The following is a 22646-nucleotide window of genomic DNA, read 5'->3' as shown; positions in this document are numbered from 1 at the left end:
AAAATGAGGAAAGGTCAATGGGATACATACAATAGGGGGAAAAAAATCCAACCAACAGGGGGCGCTATAACTGTTGGTAGTTTTTAGCCAATTGGAAACCAGAGGAAGGATATAAAAACATGTAAAAAAAAAAAATAAGGGAATTAAATTCATCATGAACAGCAGCAGAAGCTTTACATTATAAAGTTCTGACTTGTATTGGCTGATGTCAAGTTATGACATTTTTTAAAATGTAAAATTCTCTTACGGATACTCATGAAATTGGACTGTTGTGAATTGTGACTTTAACTCTTTGACTGCCAAAAACGTTAAATAACGTTTAATAAAATCCTATGGAGGAGTGCCAAAGACGTTAAAAGACGTTTTTTTCAAAACAGAGGTGAACTAATCATTTTCTATTGTTGATTACTGAAGAACGGAATAAGGTAGAAACAAACTTTTTTTTCTGATGAAAGATGAGAGTCCAATCTTTCATTTGGTAGTATGTGTGTTTCCATAGTCCAAACACATCATTTTCTGTGGACCTTGAAAGATCAGTCAAAATGCTTAAATCGGCTGGCACCCACGGCATCCCTTTTCTGAAAACGTCTGGCAGTCGTTCACATTTTGTCATGCGATTTATTTTCTTCATAAAATTGTGACTTTCCTCGCAAGAAACGCAAAATGAAAATCTTGTTCATCGTAAAATCATTACAACTCCTCGTAGGTTACAACTTACTTCTTGCCGTCATTTTATTTATTCATTTCCTACAGATGGCTTTTTGTCCAAAATAAATCACAGCTGGTGTAGTTTATCATTAGCGCAAATAAACGCCCTTTGACCTGAGCAGGCACATCCAAAGTGCTCCGTTTCCTGTCGCGGGCTGAAATGCAAGCGCGAAACGTACAAAGGAAATGCGACGCCATTATTCTATAAAGTAGGGAAGGGAAAGAAAAAAAAAAAGAAAAGAACGTATGACCATTACCATCAAGGACACCATCACGAGGGCAGCACATTCATCATCATCATCATCATCATCATCATCATCATCATGTGCTGTTGCCTCTGCTATTATCATTACCCCATCATCATCATCATCATCATCATCATCATTACCATCAGCAGCAGCCCTCACAAGCATGGTCATCATCATCATCATCATCATCATCATCATCATCAGGCTCTGTAATCATCCACTAGGAAGGCATGGTGGGGGGGGGGGGGGGGGGGGGCTCAAACTCTCTGCTCACATTCTCTCTCTGGCCGTCTTGTGAGACAAAGTCCGGTTTTGCGAGGCGAGCGTCGTCTTGTTGGGGGATCTCTGCAAGCGGTGAGTATCAAAAGGATGACGTTTGCTGATGTCAGATTTTGGTCACAAGGACGCATGACACGCATGCACTTTGATGATGATGATGATGATGATGATGATGATGATGATGATGCGAGCTCCTTTTTCTTGCTTTGAGCTCACAGCGTTGATGTTTGTTGGCAAGGGTGGGGATGAACGTCTGCGGTCGGCTTCCACGTTTGGATTGACTTTTCAGCCAGATTTTGCTTTTTTTTTTTTGGGGGGGGGGGGGGGAGGCTCACGCATGGATCTGAATGGCAACGTCGCAGGAGGTTGGTATGGAAGAAATTAAGATGTTTGGAACATTTTGCGAAAGAATAGTTTGGCGGTGAGTGTCAAATGTTGCGTTTGTGAGCGCTCGTCTTTATCGTGTTTGCAGCCACTGCCTGTTTTCTGTTAAGTTCAACACTGTTGTGCCTCATGGTGGCAATTTGCATGAAGGCGTTGCGAAAATGGCACTTTTGGTGCTTTTTGAATTTAGCAGTAATAAATGTAATAACGCATATATTTGTGGAGACTGGGTTCAAAAGTTGTATTTTACAATTTTAAAAATGTGCAGAATTTTACAAGTTATTTCACATTAAAGATTAGATAGCTCTTGATATAAAAAGAAAAATGCACCGAGCTGCTACCAACATCTTACATATGCAAATATGCCATCTAGTGGCAGAAAAATGACCAACGGAAAACAATATCACACTCGGTTTTTATGAAATTTCTGTATCAAACAACCCCCCCCCACACACACACACTTTTATGTTAACAAGAGTATGAGAATGAAAACTTAGAACAAAATATTTTATTGTAAATTTAGATAAAAAAGATTGGATTAATCGTGAGTTAACTATTGAAGTCATGCGATTAATTACGATTAAATACCATGAATAGCATTTTCTGTAAAGCACTTTGTATGTGAAGTGCGCTATAAATAAAGTTTTTGATTGATTGCGCCACAATATTGCTATTGTTCTGCATATGCAAATGACATGTTTTGGTTCTGTGAAAGTCTGCACTTCACAGGAACGAGGGAACACGTCAGGGTTTCTCCCGAGTACTTTGCGCTTATTCCAAGTGTCTGTGCCACTTTTTGCAAACGGATGATGATGTAGCGGTCGGTTTTGTTGACTTTGGTCTTGGTGTCGCCCCCCCACAGAGGTAGCTGCTGAGATCGGTTTCTCTGTGTATCCTCTGTGTGATGAGGACAGCTCCGACTGCAGCAGCAGCAGCAGCGGCGGCGGCATGGATAGCGAGACGGAAACCTCCCACAGCAGCACCCCCGACCACAGCCGGGAAGACGACGGGCGAGCGGGTCGCTCGGAGCCGCCTTTCCCGTCCTACCTGACGTGCCGGGGCTGCGGCCAGCTCCGCGACGACCACCTGGGCGCCTCGGTGGACCTGCCCAGTCCTTACTGCCTGCGCTGCTGCAAGGCCTCGCGGGACCCCAAGGGCGGCGACTTTGCCTTCGGGAGCCTGTCGGACCTGCACGCGCACGCGCACTCGCCGCTGGACGGCGCGGGCGACGACAAGAACAAGCTGCACTCGTGCCACCTGTGCGGCTTCTCGTCGCGCTACGCCAACCACGTCAAGCGGCACATGAAGACGCACAACGGCGAGAAGCCCTTCAACTGCCCCGTGTGCGCCTACGCCTCGGCGCAGCTGGTCAACCTGCAGCGCCACCTGCGCATCCACACGGGCGAGAAGCCCTACAAGTGCGAGAGCTGCGCATTCGCCTGCAGTTCCCTGGGCAACCTCAAGAGGCACCAGCGCATGCACATGCCCGCCGGCGCCGGGGCCGAGGCGCACGGCGGGCCGCCGCAGCACGCCACGCTCAGACCCGCCGGCGGCACCAAGAGGCACAACGTGGGCGGCCACAGAGCCAGCGAGGAAGAAGAAGACGAAGCCGCCAAGGGTACGTTTGCCTTTCAGTCCGCTAGCTTAATGCTAATGCTGGATAGCATCTGTTTGGGGGCTTTTTCCCTTGCAAGCAGCAGCTTCAACACAACCAGTGCAATATAAAGACCAGGGTCCTTTATTCCATTTTTAGAAGTTTGTCTCTATGCAGAGGATAAACAACATGGCTGAATACTGTTATATTGTCAGTCTAGATCAGGGTTCACCCATTCCAGTCCTTGAGGTCCGAAGTCCTGGCATGTTTTAGAGGTTTCCGCCCACTAGCACACGATCAATTGTGCTAGTGGGCGAAAACGTCTAAAACCTCCGGACTCGATGACCGGAATTGGTGAACCCTGATACAAACTGACAACATAACTCAAATGTTTAAATAAGAGAATTTGACTGCAGAATCCACTTGTGTATCATTTCAGAAGTGGCCGCAGCCTCGGCCCACCTGACCCTGGCGGCGCAAAACGCTGACTACCTCTCGGCCTTTGAGAGTCTGAAAGGGGCGTCGCCGCAGTCCACGCCGGCCCCCAGCGTCGCCCCCAACCACCCGCCCGGCCACAGCCTGGGCGCCAGAGGGAGCCGGCCGCCGGCCCCGCCCCCCGCCTCGTCCTCGTCCTCGCTGTTCCCCTTCATTTGCCGCCTGTGCGGCGTTGTGCTGGAGGACGAGGACGGCTCGTCGGCGCAGATCTGCGCCAAGTGCACGCTGGAGATGCTGACCAAGGACACGTCGTCGTCGCCCGGCAGCCCCGGCGAGCGCGGCGACAAGGTGTACACGTGCGCCGCCTGCCCCTTCCTCACGCATTACCCCAACCACCTGGCGCGCCACATGAAGACGCACAGCGGCGAGAAGCCCTACAAGTGCCCGCAGTGCGACTACGCCTCGGCGCACTTCGACAACCTCAAGCGGCACCACCGCGTGCACACGGGCGAGAAGCCCTACAAGTGCCACCTGTGCGACTACGCCTGCGGCAACCTGGCCAACCTCAAGCGGCACCAGCGCGTGCACTCGGGCGCCAAGCCCTTCGTCTGCGCCATCTGCAACTACAGCTGCAACCAGAGCATGAACCTCAAGCGCCACATGCTGCGGCACACGGGCGAGAAGCCCTACAAGTGCCAGGAGTGCGGCTACACCACCGGCCACTGGGACAACTACAAGCGGCACCAGAAGAAGCACGGCCACGCCACCGACGGCTGGGTCAAGATGCCCCCCGCCGCCCTGGCCAGGAACCAGGACGACAAAGGCGGGCCCCGGGGCGGCCACAGGAAGGAGGCGGCCGGAGGCGCGGCCGCGGCCGACATGGCCTACATGGCCAGGGAGGGCGCTCAGACTTTACAGCACCCCAACTGGAAGCTGGAAATGGTCTAAAGACGCCCGCCGCCCGTTTCCTCAACATTTGGATGCCTTGTCTTCTGTTTTTGTGCTTACGTGTGCCGTCTCCCGTGTAGGAAGGCTTAACGACTACTGGATCCCAAGGGGCTGGTTCGAAATGACGCAATGCAGCATGAACGGAACCCCGGTCCTTGAGCGTGTCGTCGTTAGTCACAAGAGAGGCCACCAGAGGGCAGAGCCGTCGCAACAATTCAGTTGACTTCATTGTTCCAAAAGGAAACTTGTCCTGCCCGGCAGGGAAATCTGATTTACCGATTTTGTTAATAGCTCTGGAGGTCGAGAGGTCGTATTGGTCCAGCAAATTTAGAAAAATAATGTAAATTTAACACGCCGCCATCTTCCACCTTCTCTCCATGTCATGCACACACTTGTGGTTGACAACGAGGCGCTCTAATGCGGCCATGCCAGTACAAAGCCCACACCGGCGGCATGTTGGACTTTAAAAATAATAATAAAAGTACTGGCATTTCTAACTTAGTGATGCGCGTGCACTCATGGCCAACAATGAGGCGCTCCAAATTGGCCACACTGAAGAACAGCTGACGCGAATGAAGGTGCTCGCGTCACCCCAACATTTGCTACAGCTCTTATATTACCACTCCAAAGCTTAAAAATAAAAGCGAAAAGAAAATGCCGCCATTTTGCGTCTGTGTCACATATACAAATTCCGGACACGGGTGCAATCCCTTCGTACTGCTCTGGTCCTACCTGCGTCGGACTTGTCGACTTCATTGTATACAAGAGTTGTCCAGGCATCCCCTTACTCAGCGACTGCTCAGATGCTACCCCTCAAAATGGGGAAGAGTGACAGCCAGCGGGGGGGTGAATACTTTTGCAAGCAATTTGCATGACGGGCGAGCGTGCCTTGAAAGTGACGAACTCTTAAGCAAAGTGCTTCTTACTTGTCGATTTTGCCCCCAAATGAACTCGCGGCGCTCTCGGGAGCCTGCGGGAGGGCCGAGGGCTCATCTGTAACGTTTTTCGTCATCGGTGTTTTAGATCTTAACGTGTAATTGTGCGCGTGTTGTCTTGTTTTCTTTTCTCACTGTGAAAAATTAGCCCGTGGTTTACTTGAAAACAAAAAGATGGCATTATTAGAACGTCAGCATGTCTCCCATTTTTATTTTTCTAATATTACTCTACTACAAGTACATAAGTTAATATATACAAATATACAGGATAGGAAGGTGGTCTGTGTCGTTTTCCCCTGACAAAAGTGGCGAGGATCTCATTTTTGCTTTTTTGTATGAAAGGAACAAAAATGTGTGGCCAACTTGGCGCCATCTGAAATGGGAGTCCAGGATCTAAACCGTGGATTCCCAAACGGCCGCCCGCCAAAGTTGTTGTGGTCAATTGTGTGTCCTTTTATGCAGCATCGTCTCATCAATGCCTTAACAAAAGCAACAATTTACACACAAACACTTAATTTCATTAAATAGCTCATGACTTGTCTCCATACAATAAAAAATACACTATTTCCTCATAATGTGGTCCAAGTGTTTGCTTTTTTACTCCGCTAGAATTCCATAGTTTGTCCTAATCGAGATGTGATTTTAATAACTTTCGTTATTAATTGCCGACCTTCAAATTTTGTTTAATTCCATGAATTCACCTGAATATTCAAATTTTGCGACCGTCCCACTGCACACGGAAAAATGAGGCGTCAGAAGCCATGACCTGAACAGATGACCTTTAATTTTATTTTTTTTGTTTATCCAAGCATCAGTAACTATTGCTTACAATTGAGTTGTCGCGTTTCTGTTTGAAAGCTTCCGCCGCTTTTTTTTGAGATTTTATTTTCTGTACATCCCGACGGCAAACGTGCGCTGTTGGCAGAAAAGCGCGCACAAAAAAAAAGGAATGACTTACTAATGGAACTTTCTAGACGGAAGAACGCTTCATTCACTTGAGTTCATTTCGTTGCCAGCAATGCATGAACGTTGTGTCCTTCAAACGCTCCTCTTGAGATGATTGGCACGAGCACATCAACAACAAAACACGTGAGAAATCTGTCGACTACAAACAACAATTTAAACAAACACGTTAGTTCATTTCTGCTGGAGACGACGCGCACGCGTGCGTGCGTGCGCTCTACGGAAAGACATTAGTAGCAAATGCGCAGAATACTTAATCGCATGTACAGCGTATAAAACAAAAGTGACATAAAATGTTTATTCTTGTGCAAAATGCTTTAGTAAACTACAATTTGGCATTTATGAGAGAACGTTTTCAAAAAAATAAAAACTCTTAAAAATCATACATGGATTTTAAACATTCCACGCCGCCCCCCACCCCTCTAGAAAAAGCCCTTTGAGCATTTAGTACTACTAGTCAACCACTAGGAGTGCTAGTGAAGCAATACATGTTCCTAATAGAATCTGCTAGACTCCGACATTGCTGCGTACAAGACAAGTTGACTCCCACGTGCAGATGCTAAATGCTCAAAAGTGTTTTCTGTACCTCCCCTAATTGTCGCTAGTTGAGTTTCTCGAGTGTGCAAAGTGCAAGCAGCTGGGCCAAAAGCAGGCAACTTCTTGATTAGTGGAAAAAAGGTAAGGCATCAAGACTGAAGGACACATCATTAGGTACACGTTGCTCACAACCCATATGGACCTTGATAGCGCTAAGTAGCGCGCTGCTCTGCCGTATCGTAGCACTGCCGCATGAATGCTATTTGTTAGCCTGTCAATAAAGTTTTGCTATTATCTGTTAGCATTGAGATAATTGAGGTGTTTGCAAAACTGAACCCGAGTTCACTGCCACCATATAGCACTTGTCTCTGAAATTGTCAAAAGAAATTGGCTGGACGACCACTTGTATCTCAAAGCACTGTAAAAAAAGAAAAAAAAGTGTTTTGATAAGTTCAAATGTGTTTAAAATGTGTAAAACTTGGGGGGCAGATGATGGCGTTGGGGTGATGTCATTTTATAGCCCATAACAAACGGGGCTCATGTACCTAATGTTGTGTCCAGTGAGCATACATACAAATGTGATGTTGGCACGTACGTCCATGGTGGCACGTTCAATATTCCAGAGAGTTCCGTGTCGTGCTCTCGCTAATGCCGTGTGTGTCGAAAGCTCGCTCGCATCTTCTCGCGTGAACTGACCGACTTTGTCGCACTGTAACATCAACGAACTGTCTCAAAGAAATCCACTTGGGGAAAAAAAAAAAAAAAGCTGCTTCTCAGCCCGGACGCTACAAACCCTGCAGAGGCACAACGGGACACGCGTGTTAGCATTGGACTTAAGCTTGTAACCTTTGGGGGAGGGGGAGGGGGGTGTAATGGCGAGGAAGAGGAGCTGCGGGGGAGGGGGGGAGGCGTTACAGGTCGTCATCGCCGATGCCCTCGAACGCGTAGTTGCCGTGGAAATCGCCGCCGCTGACGTCATTAGCCGAGTTGGAAGCGCTGATCCCTCGCAAGGACACCGAGCTCAGCTTGGTCTGCGGCGGGAAAACAGAAGGCGGCAGAATGACCACATCTTTTAGGGAGTCCGCAATCGATGACCTCGGGTTTTTTTTTGTGTGTTTTTTTTCACTGCCGTTCATGCAATCGCATTCTGATGCCTTCATGGTCTCGCAGACCGTCGGAACTTATAAAACTCAAACACGACTTCACGTAGCACGACTGCAGGGTGGTTATAATAGTCGTATATATATTTTATTGATTATTTTTCTTTCTTTTTTTTATTACAGGAGGAGGAAAACTTTTAGAAGTTCCGATTGCCTGTGAAAATTTCTTTCATCCTCTTATTTTGATGACTTGAATTGTCCTCACCGATAATTTGATGATCTGCTCGCGGCTCTGGTCGGGAGAGTCCTGCATTGAAATATTTTTATTAAATACATCAAAAATCAATAAGCTGGATAAGTGGATGTGAGTGATCAGTCCGGTTTGCGTGCTGGCATGTTCCATTTCTCACCAGCAGAGGGGGCGATTTCACAGCTTGCTGACAGTCGGGCCGCTGCATGGAGCCGTTGTGTCGTTTCCGCAACATCTGAGCAGGAAAGACAAAAATAATTTCTAAAATATTTTTGACGTACTTTGTATAACCTTTCACACTGCTGTGACGTGCAAGTTGGAATTTGATTTTTTAAGAATTTTATTGAAGGTTATTAACAAAAATGCGTACTATTGCTCAGCTTGGAACATTTTTTAAAATGACATTGCAAGTATTTTTTTTATCTATGTCACTGAAAATACTGTCTAACTAAAATGTCAATTTAAAAAATATATATATGCTTGAGGATATGCATTTTACTTCCCACAGGTGTTCAAAAACTCAGGCATTTGTATTATTGCAAAGAATAATAAATTATGCCTTGATCATATTTTTGGATTTAAAATGAACCAAAGTGTTATGAAACCTAACAATCACATTATTATTTTTTTTTGTAAATGTATGTTTATCTATGTATTCAATATCTGATTACATTCATGTGTCGAGAAAGAATCACAAAAAGCTGTATGTTGCTGATGAGGTCGCGTGTATTGACAGTTGTTATGTCTCATCAAAATCCGCCGAACCTTCTTGATGCTGCCGCCCGACTTCTTGACCATCAACTCGTCCACCATGGACTGAAGGCAGATGCTCATCATGATGGCCTGAACGCGCACACACACACAATATCGTCAGCATGTTTTCTTTCATCAGGAAAAAACCATCACAGAAGAATGGAATAAAAGAGCACGTCAAGACACCGATTAAGTGTAATCGCTACAAAACTTCCTGTTGCGATTATTGTTGTCAAAGCGATGGCCGACCTGCTGGCTGGCGATGGTGACCCAGCGCAGGCGGTCCTTGCTCATCAGATACTCGAAGGCCAGCTCCAGTTTCACGTCGCATTTGGCCGACGTGCACGGGTTGTTGGTGCCGTTGGCTATCGGGACTTGCTGCAAAACAATCACAATACATTGAGTGAGGGGGGGCGGGGGGGGGGGTGTACACCTTGGTGCGTTGCCACATATTCCCGCAGATGCAATTTGCTGAGCAGCGATGCATCACTGCAATGCCAAATGAGCAACTCAAGTAGAAGCGGAGGGGCTAATGAGGGTGGAAAATGAGCTCAGGAATTCATTATCCTGTGAGAGAGCATTGGGGGGGGGGGGGGGGGGTCTGTAATGAGACAAGCTGCGAGGAATGCGACATCAACGGCGCCTTAGTTTTGGTCGCCCTTTTGTTTAGAAGCTGAGAGGTGAGCAGGATTGGGCAAAAATTGGCCGGCCGTCGAATGTGTACGATATCCTTGCTACCAGGAACCGGATTTGATCATTTTAAATTTCAGCCAAGATGGATGCCAGAAGGGGAAAATAATGAAATCACAAATGGAAGAAAAGTAGATTATACTAATATATCATTCTGAATATAATCAAGTTCAAGTAAACTAAATACATTTCTGGACTGTAAGCCGCGCTCGCTAAATTCGGGAAATACTGGAGTTTGTTCCACATATAAGCCGCACCCGACTGTAAGCCGCAGGTGTTTTAATGTTACCGCACCGGGTTCCCGCTACTTTCTTTTCCATAATGCGGGCGCAAATGGTCTCGCTCTGGTTCCGTCTCTCTTTCTGTATTTGGGCTCACTTGGTTTGTTTTGCTCTGCCTGACGCTCTCGCGCTTCCTTTATAGTGCGCCCCCTTGTGACCGGATAAATAAGCCGCACCTTTGTAGTAGTCGCAGGGACGAGTGCAAGTGAAAAAATTAGGGGCTTATAGTCCAGAAATTACTGTAATTTATTATTATTATTATATTATTAATTTACACATTTATGACACTTAATTAGGAATATGATTAAAACAAAAAAAATTCTCTGTATCACTTTGAGTTCATGTTGATGTAAATGTTATTGTGAATAATAAGAAAATTTGAATTAAAAATACATTTAAAAATCAGATACATAGCATATTTATTTCTATTTATCATTACACACATTATTGCTATTATTATTAGATGTATTGATTTAATTGCAAAATTCATATTTTTACAAAAATACTATTAAATCAAATGATCACAAAGTGTTAAAATAAAAATTTAAAATTGTAGTATTCAACAGTTGTGCAATAAATGGTTAAGACTGGGTTAATTTGATTGACCTAAATGTCATTATTATAAATGCGATTACAATTTTTCCATATTCAAAATTATTTTTTTTTTGGGGGGGGGGGGGGGACGTGCGATCAGTGTTCCTTCTACTGGGTGTTGCTGGCTCGAAAGAGGCGGCTCTTTAGGATGCATTGCGGCAAACGAAGGACGCCTGGATAATTATGCAAATGAAGGTGAATGGCGAGGATGCCGGCACGTTTGGAGGGAGAAAAGAGTGGGCGGCGTGCAGGAGGCTTGGCAAAAGCAACGGACGCCCCCTACGATGGCCCCGCGGCACACTTACGGAGGACGTCACCCTCCAGCAGCGCATGCGCGTGACCTTGAAGCTGCCCTCCTTCATCTGCTGGTTGGGCAGCTTGACGTGGAAGTTGAGCTCGTTGTTGCCGGCGCCCACGATGACTTGGCAGCCCTTCTCGGGGAAGTCGGTGGCGCACGGGTCAAACTTGATGTAGCCGTAATATTTCAGCGTCTGGCCCAGGTGGATGAACTGAAGAGAGATTGACAAACAAACACGTTTGAGTTGATGCCGATAAAAGAAAATGGTCCGTTTTGTTGATCCTACTTCTTTCTTGGAGCCTTTCTCCTGCAGGGACTTGAGCTGCCTGTGCTGATCTTTGTTGACGAGCATCCAGCCTCGCTCGATGTCAGACACCGTCTGGTTGGATGCAATAAATAAATGGAATCCTATCAACATTTGCGCCAACAAAACATAACCCAAAAAGTTTCTTACCTGCGCATAAAGCAAGTTGAGGCCAACTCTGTTGTCCATGACATCCCCGTCGTACGCCATGTCCCAATAACTGCGCACACACATTGCAAAAACAATCTTGTCACTTTCAATTTCAGCGTGCAGACATTTTCCAAACAAGCGTCCTAATTTTTTTTTTTTTGGGGGGGGGGGTGGTGGGGGTCTGTTAGTCGTCCACCTTCCAACTTTTTGCGGGTTTCACATTCCTCATCTTCCCCCGCTGTCCCACATGCGCAGAAAAGTAGGTCAGAAGGACTTCTAAAGAGTTCCCTGGAGGCACAAACCCGAGTCAACATCCAGAGGGCCTCGCGGGTACGCGCGCGCGCGCTGGAGACGAGGCCAAGAATGTTTGGCCACAATTTGGGAGCAAGAATGAAAGCAAAACAAAGGATTGCACTACAATTACAATGACAGTTGAAGACAGTGGTTCTTTTTGGGTGATGTGCCCTACGTGAAATATTCTTTCGGCCAAGTAACCCCTAAACTGGTTTGGGGGGGGGGGGTCGACTTAAAACTTTAGAACTTTATTTGCATCTCTGGAAATATTTGGAAATCAAAAGATGTAACCAAAAGAAACAACAATCACAAATAAAGATTTGTGCACATAAAAATGATCACCGATAATAATAATAATAATAATCCTCCTTTTGGATTATAGTAAAGATCTGATTTTAAATAAAAATTTCAAATGATTAAAAGGCGACGCTAGGTGTCATATGACAGGTTGGGTCGAACCAGTGTGGTTTGGGGAGACTGGGTTTTTAGTCAAATGTAATTGAATAGCCTACATATATAAAATGAATTTTATGAATTTATATTTTTCTGAAAATTAATTAATTAATTTTATGAACTTATATTTTTCGGAAAATTAATTAATTAATTTTATGAACTTATATTTTTCGGAAAATTAATTAATTAATTTTATGAACTTGTATTTTCCTGAAATATTGACATCATTTAATAATTATTATTTATAAAGGATTTTTGCATGGATGCTATTTTTTTTAAGTTTATTTTAAAATCTCGCGTACCCCCACTTGAGAACCACCTGGTCTAATATGTTTTCCCGCAGAAATCCGTCCATAGATGCCACAAGATGGCAGCAAAGCACGACAGGAATCTCCTCAACGCACTTCAAAACAGTTTCTTGGCATGAGGACGCCACAAGACGGCACCAAGGATGACTTTAATACGAAGTCATGTGTCTAGAGAGAAACACGTACGCTACCTTTTGCGTAAGAGGATGTGAAATTCTGGACTGTGCAGGCTGGTGATGGACACGTAGGGCAGCTCAAACTCCTGAAGCTTCCGCACAACTACCACAAAAACAGCAACAACAAAAAAAAAAACACACGCTTAAGACACTAAGATGATAAGCACTTGAAAAACAGTTGCTGGCGAAAATAACACAAATTGGGTCAATCCAATTTTTTGACATATTCATTTAATCCAAAAAAATTGGGTCAAATGAATAATCTACAAAACAACCCAAGCGATGGCGTCGATTTGTTTTTGACCGATTCATTTTACTCGGCCCATTTTTTTGTGTTTGCTTTGTGACAACTTTGGATGAATATCAGGTGTTATCGTATGATAGCCTATGCAAAAAAAAAAAAAAAACATGAAAACGCTGCGCACTATATGAAGCTAAGAACAGGATTGATTTCAAGGGAAGGGACACTCTAAAAACCGTTGCGTCAAAGAAAACCTAAATAGGGTCAAATAGGGAGTGACCCAATAATGTAATAGTAAGAAATATCTGAGTGGTGGTAGCGTCCTATCTTGTTAACAATTATCTGCCGGTGAACATCTCCATGATTGATGCATTCGCTGAAGAAGATACCGCTGATACCGCAAAGAACAGTGCGTGCTGAACATTCCATTTGCCTCCGTAATCAACGCGCAATCTTAACGCTGATGATGGAAAGCAAAAGGTAATGAGGGGAGCGCTGATTGTGTGCGCGGCAGTTATGGTTTGGCTGTTGCGTAACGTACAAGTGAGTCCTCCTTCTTCTCCTTCGCGGACAAGGAAGAGGCTGAAGTAGGCCACAAGGTCTTCGGGGAGATCCAGTTTGCTTGCGACGACCTTCGGGCAGAACAACAAACGCGTCTACGTTGAATGAATTCACAACAAAAACAAACACAACAAACACAAGAAAACGCAAATTGCTCACATCCAGCACGTCCTCCGTCTGATCGGAGCTCAGCACGTTGACCGTCACCTTCTGACCGTTGGACAGGCAGATGTCCAGAGCGACTTCCTCTGTGGGAATCTGCTGAGTCTCCTGCCAGAGCCGCAAAAGAGTCGCGGTTAGCAATTTGTGTCAAAGATAAGAAAGGGCTTCGTGTTTGACATTGCAAACAAAGACAAATGCAGACCAGCCAAGAATTGTTTACTAGGTTTGTTTTTAATCTGATCTGCAGCACCAAAAAAATAATCTGCTTAACCAAAAAAGAAAACACATAAAAAAAGGGAGTCCACATTAGAAACTAAAGCCAAATTTGTCGGAAAGCGCTACAGCTAACGTGGTAGCCAAATCATAATTATAGAAAATATGTATGAAGAACACTTGTTTGCGCCAATTTAAGTCATTCAAATAAAAACAAATGGAAACACTTTTTTAATACTTTGTCCTCTACCAAAAAGGTATTTACACGTTTTTTTTTTAATGTTTTTTTTTTTGCATACAGAAGGCATTGACATGAAAAGGTGGCTTAAAGCAATGGTAGTTATTACAAAAAACGGCCAGCGGGTGGCAGCAGAGTATAAGAGATCAGCCAGGGCCATGTCGCAACAAGCTCTTTTTGACAGTGTTTTTTTTTCACCAGGAATGTGAATATCGATGACATTTAGCTATATTCTAATGCTAATTGCTGCAAAACAGATAGAAATATACTTTTTTTTTCCTGACGAAAGAAGAGACTCTAATCTTTTTTTTTTGGTAGGTTCCATGTTTTTATAACAATAGAACACAATATTCTGTGAGCCTCGCAAAGTCAGTCAAAATCCAGTCAAACAGATAGGACCGAAGGGGGTTGCTTCAGTGAAAATGGCTCTGAGTGAGTTAGTTAATATAAAACATTAATAAAGTAAGGCGATTATTGAGCTGGCCTTCTTTTTTTTGACATTAATGTTGAGTAGACCGAGTATCAAACAAAATTGGATTCCTGCTCAAATTCTGTTGACAATTTTGACATGCGTGTGGAGTGTGCAGTGAAAATATCCTGGCAAATAATGAATCTAAAAATCTGTGGACCTTGCATAGTGACTAGTGGAACACCATCAATATCTATCTAGGGAGCTCTGCACCCCCTATATTTTTTTTTGGGGGGGGGGGGTAACTTCTCCATTGTGTTTGCCCATTAACTCTTTGACTGCCAAAAACGTTAAATAACGTTTAGTAAAATCCTATGGAGGAGTGCCAAAGACGTTAAAAGACGTTTGTTTCAAAACAGAGGTGAAACTAACCATTTTCTATTGTTGATTACTGAAAAACGGAATAAGGTAGAAACAAACTTTTTTTTTCTGATGAAAGATGAGAGTCCAATCTTTCATTTGGTAGTATGTGTGTTTCCATAGTCCAAACACATAATTTTCTGTGGACCTTGAAAGATCAGACAAAATGCTTAAATCGACTGGCACCCACGGCATCCCTTTTCTGAAAACGTCTGGCAGTCAAAGAGTTAAAAGTCTACCAACTCTAAATGTCAGGTTTACAGATGCCACGTCTAATGAAGGTAAACTGCACCACCTCGTTTTTAGAATTTAAATGACGCGGTGGTAAAGCATCCGGCGGTCTGACAGATGGTGCAGACGATGAATATGAATATTTAAAAAGCCCCTTTAGCAAGTGACAAGGTATTAATGAGTGGGCTCGAGAGACCTCCTGCGGCTAACGGCGCGCGCGACACACGCGCGGCCATCGGATGGTATAAACGCGGCACCGACCTGCTGTGCTTTTCTCAGGAAGCTGTTGAACAGGTCGCTGGTTCCAAGCAGCGGGTCCTGGCGCACTGTCAAAAAAAGAAGAAAGCTGAGTATATGAAACAGTGACAATAAACGGACTATAAACGGGCAAATTCAACCTCCCTGCCTGTATTTAGTGTAATTATCTGCTATGATAAAGTAAGCGCGCCAACACGAAGACTGAGGCCTTTTATTCAAACGGCGGCAAGCATTTTTGTTGCGAGCGCACCAGCTTGTGTTCATTTTTCCCACATAGAAGCCATGATGTAAGCCTTTGGCCCAACAACAGCGTCCACTCACAGACTTTTGAGCAAATACGGGCTCCAACAACGCCGCCTTGTTGGGTTTGTTGGTGGCTGGCACTGAGAGGATTAAAACAGGCCCACTTTGGCGTTGTCGCCGGCTCTGCAAACTTGTTTGTGTACGCACACGGTTCAGCTTAAGGCTAATGTGCTTAAAGAAGTGCAGATGAAAGTCCATTTTTTGGGGGCGCCGGAGCGTGACGTGAAACACGGACCAGGGTTGTTTGCTTGAAACACAAATGGAATGAACTCGTTTATTTTGCAATGTATGCAATCACCTTTCTATGGTTACAACTTTGTAGCAGCCGCTGGAAAATCGCAATTTGTTTTTAGGTTCGCTGTAATTGACCAAAATTTCTGGGAAATGATTTCCTGTGTCGAGCTAAAATAGCAGAATTTCTGTCTTCTGTTTATTTTGGACTTTTTCCACGTGTTCACATGTGATGACATGACTTTTTTTTTTGTGGGTTAATTCATGATAAACGTGTCTACACAAAATTTCACCTTGCTAGGTGAAACTTGCTTTGGCGCAGAATTTTCAATTGTCCAATATCAAGTCAAAAATAAAAGGGCAGCTTTCCTGTCTCTTTTTTTGAGAATCATTTTTAGGGGTGACTTTTTTGTGGGTCTACGCCTGATGTCGTCCGCGGCTAGTAAATTTCATTTTGCGAAATGAAATGGCCTTGGAAGGCTTAACGTTCTTGGTAGGATCCTTGGAAATGTCCAGAGTGACTAGAAAATGGCCGCTTCAAACCAAAATGGCTGCTTTCCTGTGTCTTTTTGCGCATGTGTTCTTTAGACTTTTTGGCGGATCTGGCTACGAAATGTCATTCATGCGAAGTAAAAGTGTCTACAAGGGGCTGCATTGTTAAAGATTTGTTTTTTTTCTTCTTCTTTTTTTTTTTTAAAAACCAAAAGTCATTGAAGTAAGGCAATAACGGTGAATATTGTGACAGGCAACCCAACCCAAATCAGTCACCCCTAGTACTTTTGGCAAAAATTCAGCTTTCACTTTTTTTTGAAACGCGGTCCAAAGTGCAACTTACGCATGCGACATTTGCGCAGAGGCGGAAGACATTTCTGTGGTGTGCTAAGCAACTGACCGGCCTGCATGTACTTCTCCAGTTGCTCGCGCCTCTGCTCCACTTCAGCGAGGGTCAGCGTGAAAATCTTCTTTGGGGGGAAGGAAGGCACCACGTTGCTGCCATATTCCTTCTTTATCTGCGGGCCCACAAAGCAGACCTTGTCAAGGCGGATCGGATTTTTCAGCCACCCCCCCCCCCACCCCCACAACCGGCGAATACAAACATGTACGTGATTATAAATTTCTCATTTGATGACACCCACGTCACTCACCAGCTGTGGATAAATCAATTAATTGCTGCGCCGCTATTTTTTTTTTTATTTGTTGCATCATTTATTGCTTGCTTTTCCTTCATTTAGGTTCAAAATAAGTGTTTGACCCTCGTACCCAACACAAGGTGTGACAAAGGTAAGTCACGGACGGTGACTCCTTGTCGGCGCCTCGGGTGATCCACACAATCGAGAACTGTGTACAGACAAGGTGGCCCACGTTTGCCCTACAGGAAGCCCTCGCACCATTAGTGCCCTTGCAGACGATCCTCCCCCACACGCGCACACCCCCGTTGCTAGGCAACCGTCAAATAAGTTGACATGGATATGAGGACGGACGCAGGAGCCACACAGCCGACTCGGACCTCGCACGGCCAAAATATCTCCCATAATGTTTTCATCCCCCACGCTGGAAAAAATGACATCATTTGACCGACAACGGCCAGTGGACGGTTCTGCTTTTATGCTTGGGCCCATCTGTGTCTCATTTGAAAAAACAAAAATAATGGCGTCTGCGTGAAAACACAGCTGCCAGAGCAACAAACGGCGCCGCCAAATTAACACGTGAGCGTGCTCATTTGAGCTAATCACAAGCCTGGAGAAAGTCAGGGGTGGACTGCGGCGACGTTCGCCATCGCTCGCCTAGCCCGTACTCCCTTATCACTTTAGAAGGAGTTTTAATGGTGTCTTGACATATGAGTTGAATTTGTTCTGCGACCATGCTCCAAACTCAAAACATTTGTATCTCCATTGATCTTTCCCTGTTGAAGTGAACCTGGAGACGGCATTATTGTGTTCAAGCCTTCCTCAAAAACAACAAAAAGGCACCACAGGATAACCTCCACTCACTATATATTCAATCAGCACTTTAAAAATAAATAAATTATCGAGAATTGTGGTTGGAAGTGTGAGAAAAAGGGACGTCAGGTGTGTTGTGTGTGACTTACCTGCTCGTGGAGGCCGAGGAGTTGACTGTAGCGCACCCGACAGTGCAGGACGCCGTTGACGTGGATGTTGTAAGCCTGTGGGGCGGACACAAGGACACGCCACTGTTAATATTTATTTATTAGAAGCCGAAGCTTCATTTTGACCTTTTTCTGGTCGACCATTTTGCTTTGGTGTAGACATTTTTGCACTTTCATGAAGTCCTCCAAGTTATTACTGGATACAAAATGGCCCCTTTGTGTGGTGCCTTGAGATACAAGTTGTCTATGTTTGACAGCCAACTGACGGATGAGTCAAACTTTGGGTCACTCTTATCTCAAGGCACCACCACTGTATCGACTTGGCAACGCTAAAACATGAAGATCCCAAACTTGAGGATTGTTCACTCTTAAATAAGGTCCAACTTTGCGCTTTGTTTTCATGAAGAGGAACCACAAAATTAGATGAGGGGAAATGGAGCACGCCAAACATTTCCCAGTCAAACACTTCCTGGTTGCTGGTGTCGTGTTGCGCAACAGGCCGCGGGTTACTACTGCGTTGCTCCTTTGCTAAATCACAGCTCGGATGTGGCGGGCCAAAACGTCTCAAAGCCAAAATAGCAAAAAAGTCGGGACAGATACTCCGTAAAGCGTCGATAAAACACGTCATTGACCACAAATCCGAATATTTTCACGCGGCATCGCTTGCAAGTCCTGCAAAAAAAAATAAAAAATCTTGTTTTGTTGAGAATTGGCTCTTTTGTCTTGTTGAAATGGAAATAAGCGGCTAGTAAAAAAAAAAAAAAAAAAGCCAGGCGGGGGGAGCCAACTTGGGTGGAATTACGACGGTTGCTCACGTTTTAATGAGCGCTTTACATGATCAAGCTACAAAATATTAGAGCTGGACAATTAAATACAAATGGCCATCACTATGTAGTGGAATGACATTTTCATATCGCAAAAGCTGCAATTTGAAGACCAAAAACAAAACCTCTGGTAGGTGCCTTTTCTTTTTTCGTTTAACAAAACGTATTTGTTTTGTATTTATTTATAGAGTGCCTCGTCCACATGTTTACATAACATTGTTTCATTGTTGAAGTCATTAAAGCCTCAGATTTGCTTGCATGATTTTTGTAATCTGATTAATGACTTACGTTTCTGTTTGGTAGAATTTTGTCAAGCTGTCATTGTGAGCGGTGAAAAAAAAAAAAAAAAACTGCAAGTCCAAAGCTTTTAGTACGTTGACAACCCTAATTGAAGTAGATAAACCGTCTTTCATACTCATTTATGATTCACTTGACTTTATTTTAGCGCAAGGCTAACCAAATAATATAATAAAGCTCTTAATTTATTAGGGATTCATTTATTGCTTGTGTATGTTGTTGAAAACTATGGCAAGAAGACACTGAACAATAATCGCATATTAAATTGCAATTGCATTATTGAGGGGAAAAAAAAATTGCAAATATTTTTCAAAGCGGTTCAGTTTTACAAAATATGAAGGAACTATTTCATCACTGACAAGCCTTGTTGCACTCAAACAAAGAAGTCGGTTCAGCCGTTGTGTTTTGGGGAGTAACGTTTGTCCTTGTCGATGAGCACGGATCACAGGAAATGCATTCCGCACGCTTGCAGTAAGAGGCCATTTCCCATGCGGGGTGTCAAGAGGCCACGTGGACTTTAATCTTCTGGCTCGCATGTGTCAATTGAATATTTATAGTCAACAACGTCCCGAGTCATCTGTGCAAACAAACGGCGAGGACGAACGACTCCGCACATAATTCTGCGACAGGACAAAAAGCGCCGGACTTTGCGATGAGGGAGAAAAGAAAGTAAGAGGAAGGAAGGCAACAAAAAAAAAAAAAAAAAAAAATGTGGACGAGAGCTGGAGGAGCAAATGTTGAACATAAATTAAATGGCGTGCAAGAAGGCAGGAAGGAAGAGTGACTATGCACATGATTGCTTTTACAGTACTTTACACACGAGGTCTTCTCCCCCAATCACTATACAGACAGGACAAGAATCACTTCATGCTAAGGCTAGCCTAATGCTAACACATAATTGGAAACGCCATAGACGAATAGCATCAGTGTCTCAGGGTTCTAAATCTTCAAACAGAAAGTTAACATACAATACTCAGAGGTAGGGCTGCAACTAAATTATTTTAATAAATGACTAATGTTTTTTTTTTTAATTAATGAATGAATTGAATAAATATCATTTTTTAATGCTCATCTTTTATTGAAAAAAAAACCAGACACCATTTCAAATTGATAGTGGAGAAAATGCACAAACATTGATTATGAATCAGTTGCTGGTTTGGTTTGTAATGTCAGGTAAAAAAAAAAAAAGGCAAAAATGTTCATTGTTGTTTTCCAAAGTAAAAGCAGACATTTAGAAAATCGAGAGACAAAATTTGAGAGGCTGAAATTAGTGGATATGAAAAAAAAAAAGATCACATATTAAACCCTAATCGCAACATTGAGGAACAATTTATATATATAAAAAAAAAAAAGCAATTAGATCAATTTTCAAAATCGTTCAGCCCTGCTCATAAGTCAAAGCAAAAATAAAAGTGGTCGCTTGTAATTCAAGTATAGTTCAAATCTAGATGTCTACTACTGTAGTTTTGACTCCATTGTAACATCCTACTACTAGTGTGCCAAATTGTCGTTAAGGTGGATAAGGAATAATTGCCCAAACGACTTTCCATAACTGTCCTCGTTGGGACTATTGTGAAAGTCGCACTCAACAAACGACGTCACGTGACTCGCTGGTTCCAGAGTACAAAGAGCTCATCTCTTATCACGGCCAGCAAGCAAGTCCCGTCCTGAAAGCTGGGTCACCCCGACTTTCATTTTTCATTGAGGAATGTCTCAAATGTTGGGTTATTGGTCTTCACTACTCACACGTATTCAGCCCTTTTCAAACACTGTTTGGAGCGTCCATGAAGAAGAGTCACAATCGGAATGCGGCAAGAATATTTATTACCGAGATTGCTCTTTTTTTTTTTTTATCCCCAGAGCTGACAAAACAGCAAGAAGGCCAAGCAGTTCCTTAGCAACAAAATTTGTGCTATGGACTTGGCTTACCGACATTCTTAGGAAACATTACGACGTACACAACGCAAGACGCCTGCAAACCAGGATGGCATCCGTGAAAGCCGAACTTGCTGAAGTCCACACTCATTTTGTTGAATTATCTCATCAAATAAATTCATTCGCTGCCAGCTGTTTTAAAAAAAAACAGACTTCCCCATATTGCCAGCTGGTTTTCACCATTTTGAAAGAATATTGTGTTGTGTGAGAAACCTCACGATCGTGACACATACTTTGGACTACCAACCATAACACGTATCATACGTACACATACTCAGTTTGAGTGTGAGGTGTCTAAAGTTGCTCCATTTACTGAATGTTGACATTTATTTCCCTCATAATCAACAAAGCTTTGCTGATCTCGAATCACTAGCGATACAACGCCGCCATCTCCAGAACCGGTTTGTCATGACAGTGGTTTACAAACCTGAATTTCACAGGCAAGTTGGACGAGACCCTCTTCCATGCCTAAACGTTGAAAAAAAACGGACTTGACGAATATATACGCCAGTGGCAACACACAGTTGAATTCCGGTTGACGGCTATAAACGTCCATTAGGAGTGAATGCGTTTAAAGAGGGGAACTGACAGGAAGACGAACGCCACAACATGCTGCCACACAGCAGACATGGCATCTGTAAAAGCTGAAGTCTGCAAAGAATCATTGTTTTTTTCTTATACAATGAGCATATAACTGTAGAAATGTTAAAAGCTGATAGGAAAATTCCACCCTATATACTACACTGTACGTGCATTTTTTACATTATAAACAGTATGTCAAATTAGGTATCTGTTATATTTTGAAGTAAAATATGTATTTTACTGTGTGTCCCTGAACGTGTCACACGGTGTGTTACAGCTGTTTCCCATTTTATTAGGCAATCCTGTAATGAGCTCATAATGCATTCAGCATTATCTTGAAGCTACTAAATTTAAAATACTACTAACAATACGGGCGTGTTAATGCTCACCACATAAGTAGATCCATTTTCTCCCGAACGAACCTCCGTTTCGGGTATGGAAAAATGCATGTTTATCTCCAAGCCAGCGGTACGTGAACGCCACCTCGGCTAACGATGCTCAAGACGCCACAGTTGTCCTGAATTTCAATCAAATAAAACGGACAAATTCCACTGCAGTGAAGGTCACCGGTGACTTGGGAGGTTAGGGAGGCATGCACGCAGTTCAGCTCGGTCCAGTGGCGCCGTGTCAGGCTGCAGGAGAGGAGAGTTAGCATCCACCTCCGTACGAGCTAGCTTCGTCATGAAAAAGGAAAAAATATATAGAAAAACTTCTCCCACGTCAGTCGTGAACTTTTCAAACTGCCGCAGCAGACATGTTGCGAGTGTGGATAAATTCCACTCCCACCAGTAGGGACGTTAAATTCTCTCTTTTAAAAAAAAAGTTATTTCTGAGTTGTTAATTTAAATCGAGTTTAAAATGGTAAAATCTAGCACCAGCGTTCACTTTCGCTAAGCAGCAGATGTAGCTAACTGGATGGGAGATGCAGCTGGTTTCTACACACTCGGTGGGA

The 22646-nt window shown here is 43.8% G+C and overlaps 2 protein-coding genes across 5 annotated transcripts in view; one reads left to right on the top strand and one right to left on the bottom strand.

The window, feature by feature from the left end:
• Nucleotides 1-6106, top strand: part of znf513a (zinc finger protein 513a) — an 8649-nt gene extending 2543 nt beyond the window's left edge. Inside the window, exons 4-6 of the mRNA XM_077552272.1 lie at nt 2482-3237; nt 3653-4590; nt 4677-6106. Of these exons, the coding sequence (XP_077408398.1) occupies nt 2482-3237; nt 3653-4590; nt 4677-4721 (1739 nt within the window). The 3' untranslated portion in view covers nt 4722-6106. The remainder of the gene's footprint in view (nt 1-2481; nt 3238-3652; nt 4591-4676) is intronic.
• Nucleotides 1-22646, bottom strand: part of snx17 (sorting nexin 17) — a 23922-nt gene extending 1276 nt beyond the window's left edge. Inside the window, exons 1-16 of one of the 4 annotated variants that reach the window (XR_013289384.1) lie at nt 22084-22646; nt 18039-18113; nt 16785-16959; nt 15419-15483; nt 13644-13754; nt 13465-13555; nt 12698-12785; nt 11452-11521; nt 11284-11376; nt 11005-11208; nt 9384-9512; nt 9147-9224; nt 8542-8616; nt 8397-8438; nt 7627-8062; nt 6296-6636 (exon numbers count right to left, since the gene is read on the bottom strand). Coding sequence is in view for 2 of the 4 variants with exons in the window: in XM_077552275.1 (XP_077408401.1) it covers nt 7943-8062; nt 8397-8438; nt 8542-8616; nt 9147-9224; nt 9384-9512; nt 11005-11208; nt 11284-11376; nt 11452-11521; nt 12698-12785; nt 13465-13555; nt 13644-13754; nt 15419-15483; nt 16785-16959; nt 18039-18113; nt 22084-22143 (1476 nt within the window). In the remaining 2 variants the exon portion in view is untranslated. Of the gene's footprint in view, nt 1-6295; nt 8063-8396; nt 8439-8541; nt 8617-9146; nt 9225-9383; nt 9513-11004; nt 11209-11283; nt 11377-11451; nt 11522-12697; nt 12786-13464; nt 13556-13643; nt 13755-15418; nt 15484-16784; nt 16960-18038; nt 18114-22083 lie in introns of those variants that run through there. The other 3 variants (XR_013289385.1, XM_077552275.1, XM_077552276.1) reach the window with 3 other exon arrangements.

This window comes from Vanacampus margaritifer, chromosome 19, assembly GCF_051991255.1.
Source record: "Vanacampus margaritifer isolate UIUO_Vmar chromosome 19, RoL_Vmar_1.0, whole genome shotgun sequence".
Lineage (NCBI taxonomy): Eukaryota > Metazoa > Chordata > Actinopteri > Syngnathiformes > Syngnathidae > Vanacampus > Vanacampus margaritifer.
This window is presented reverse-complemented; position numbering and strand designations above follow the sequence as displayed.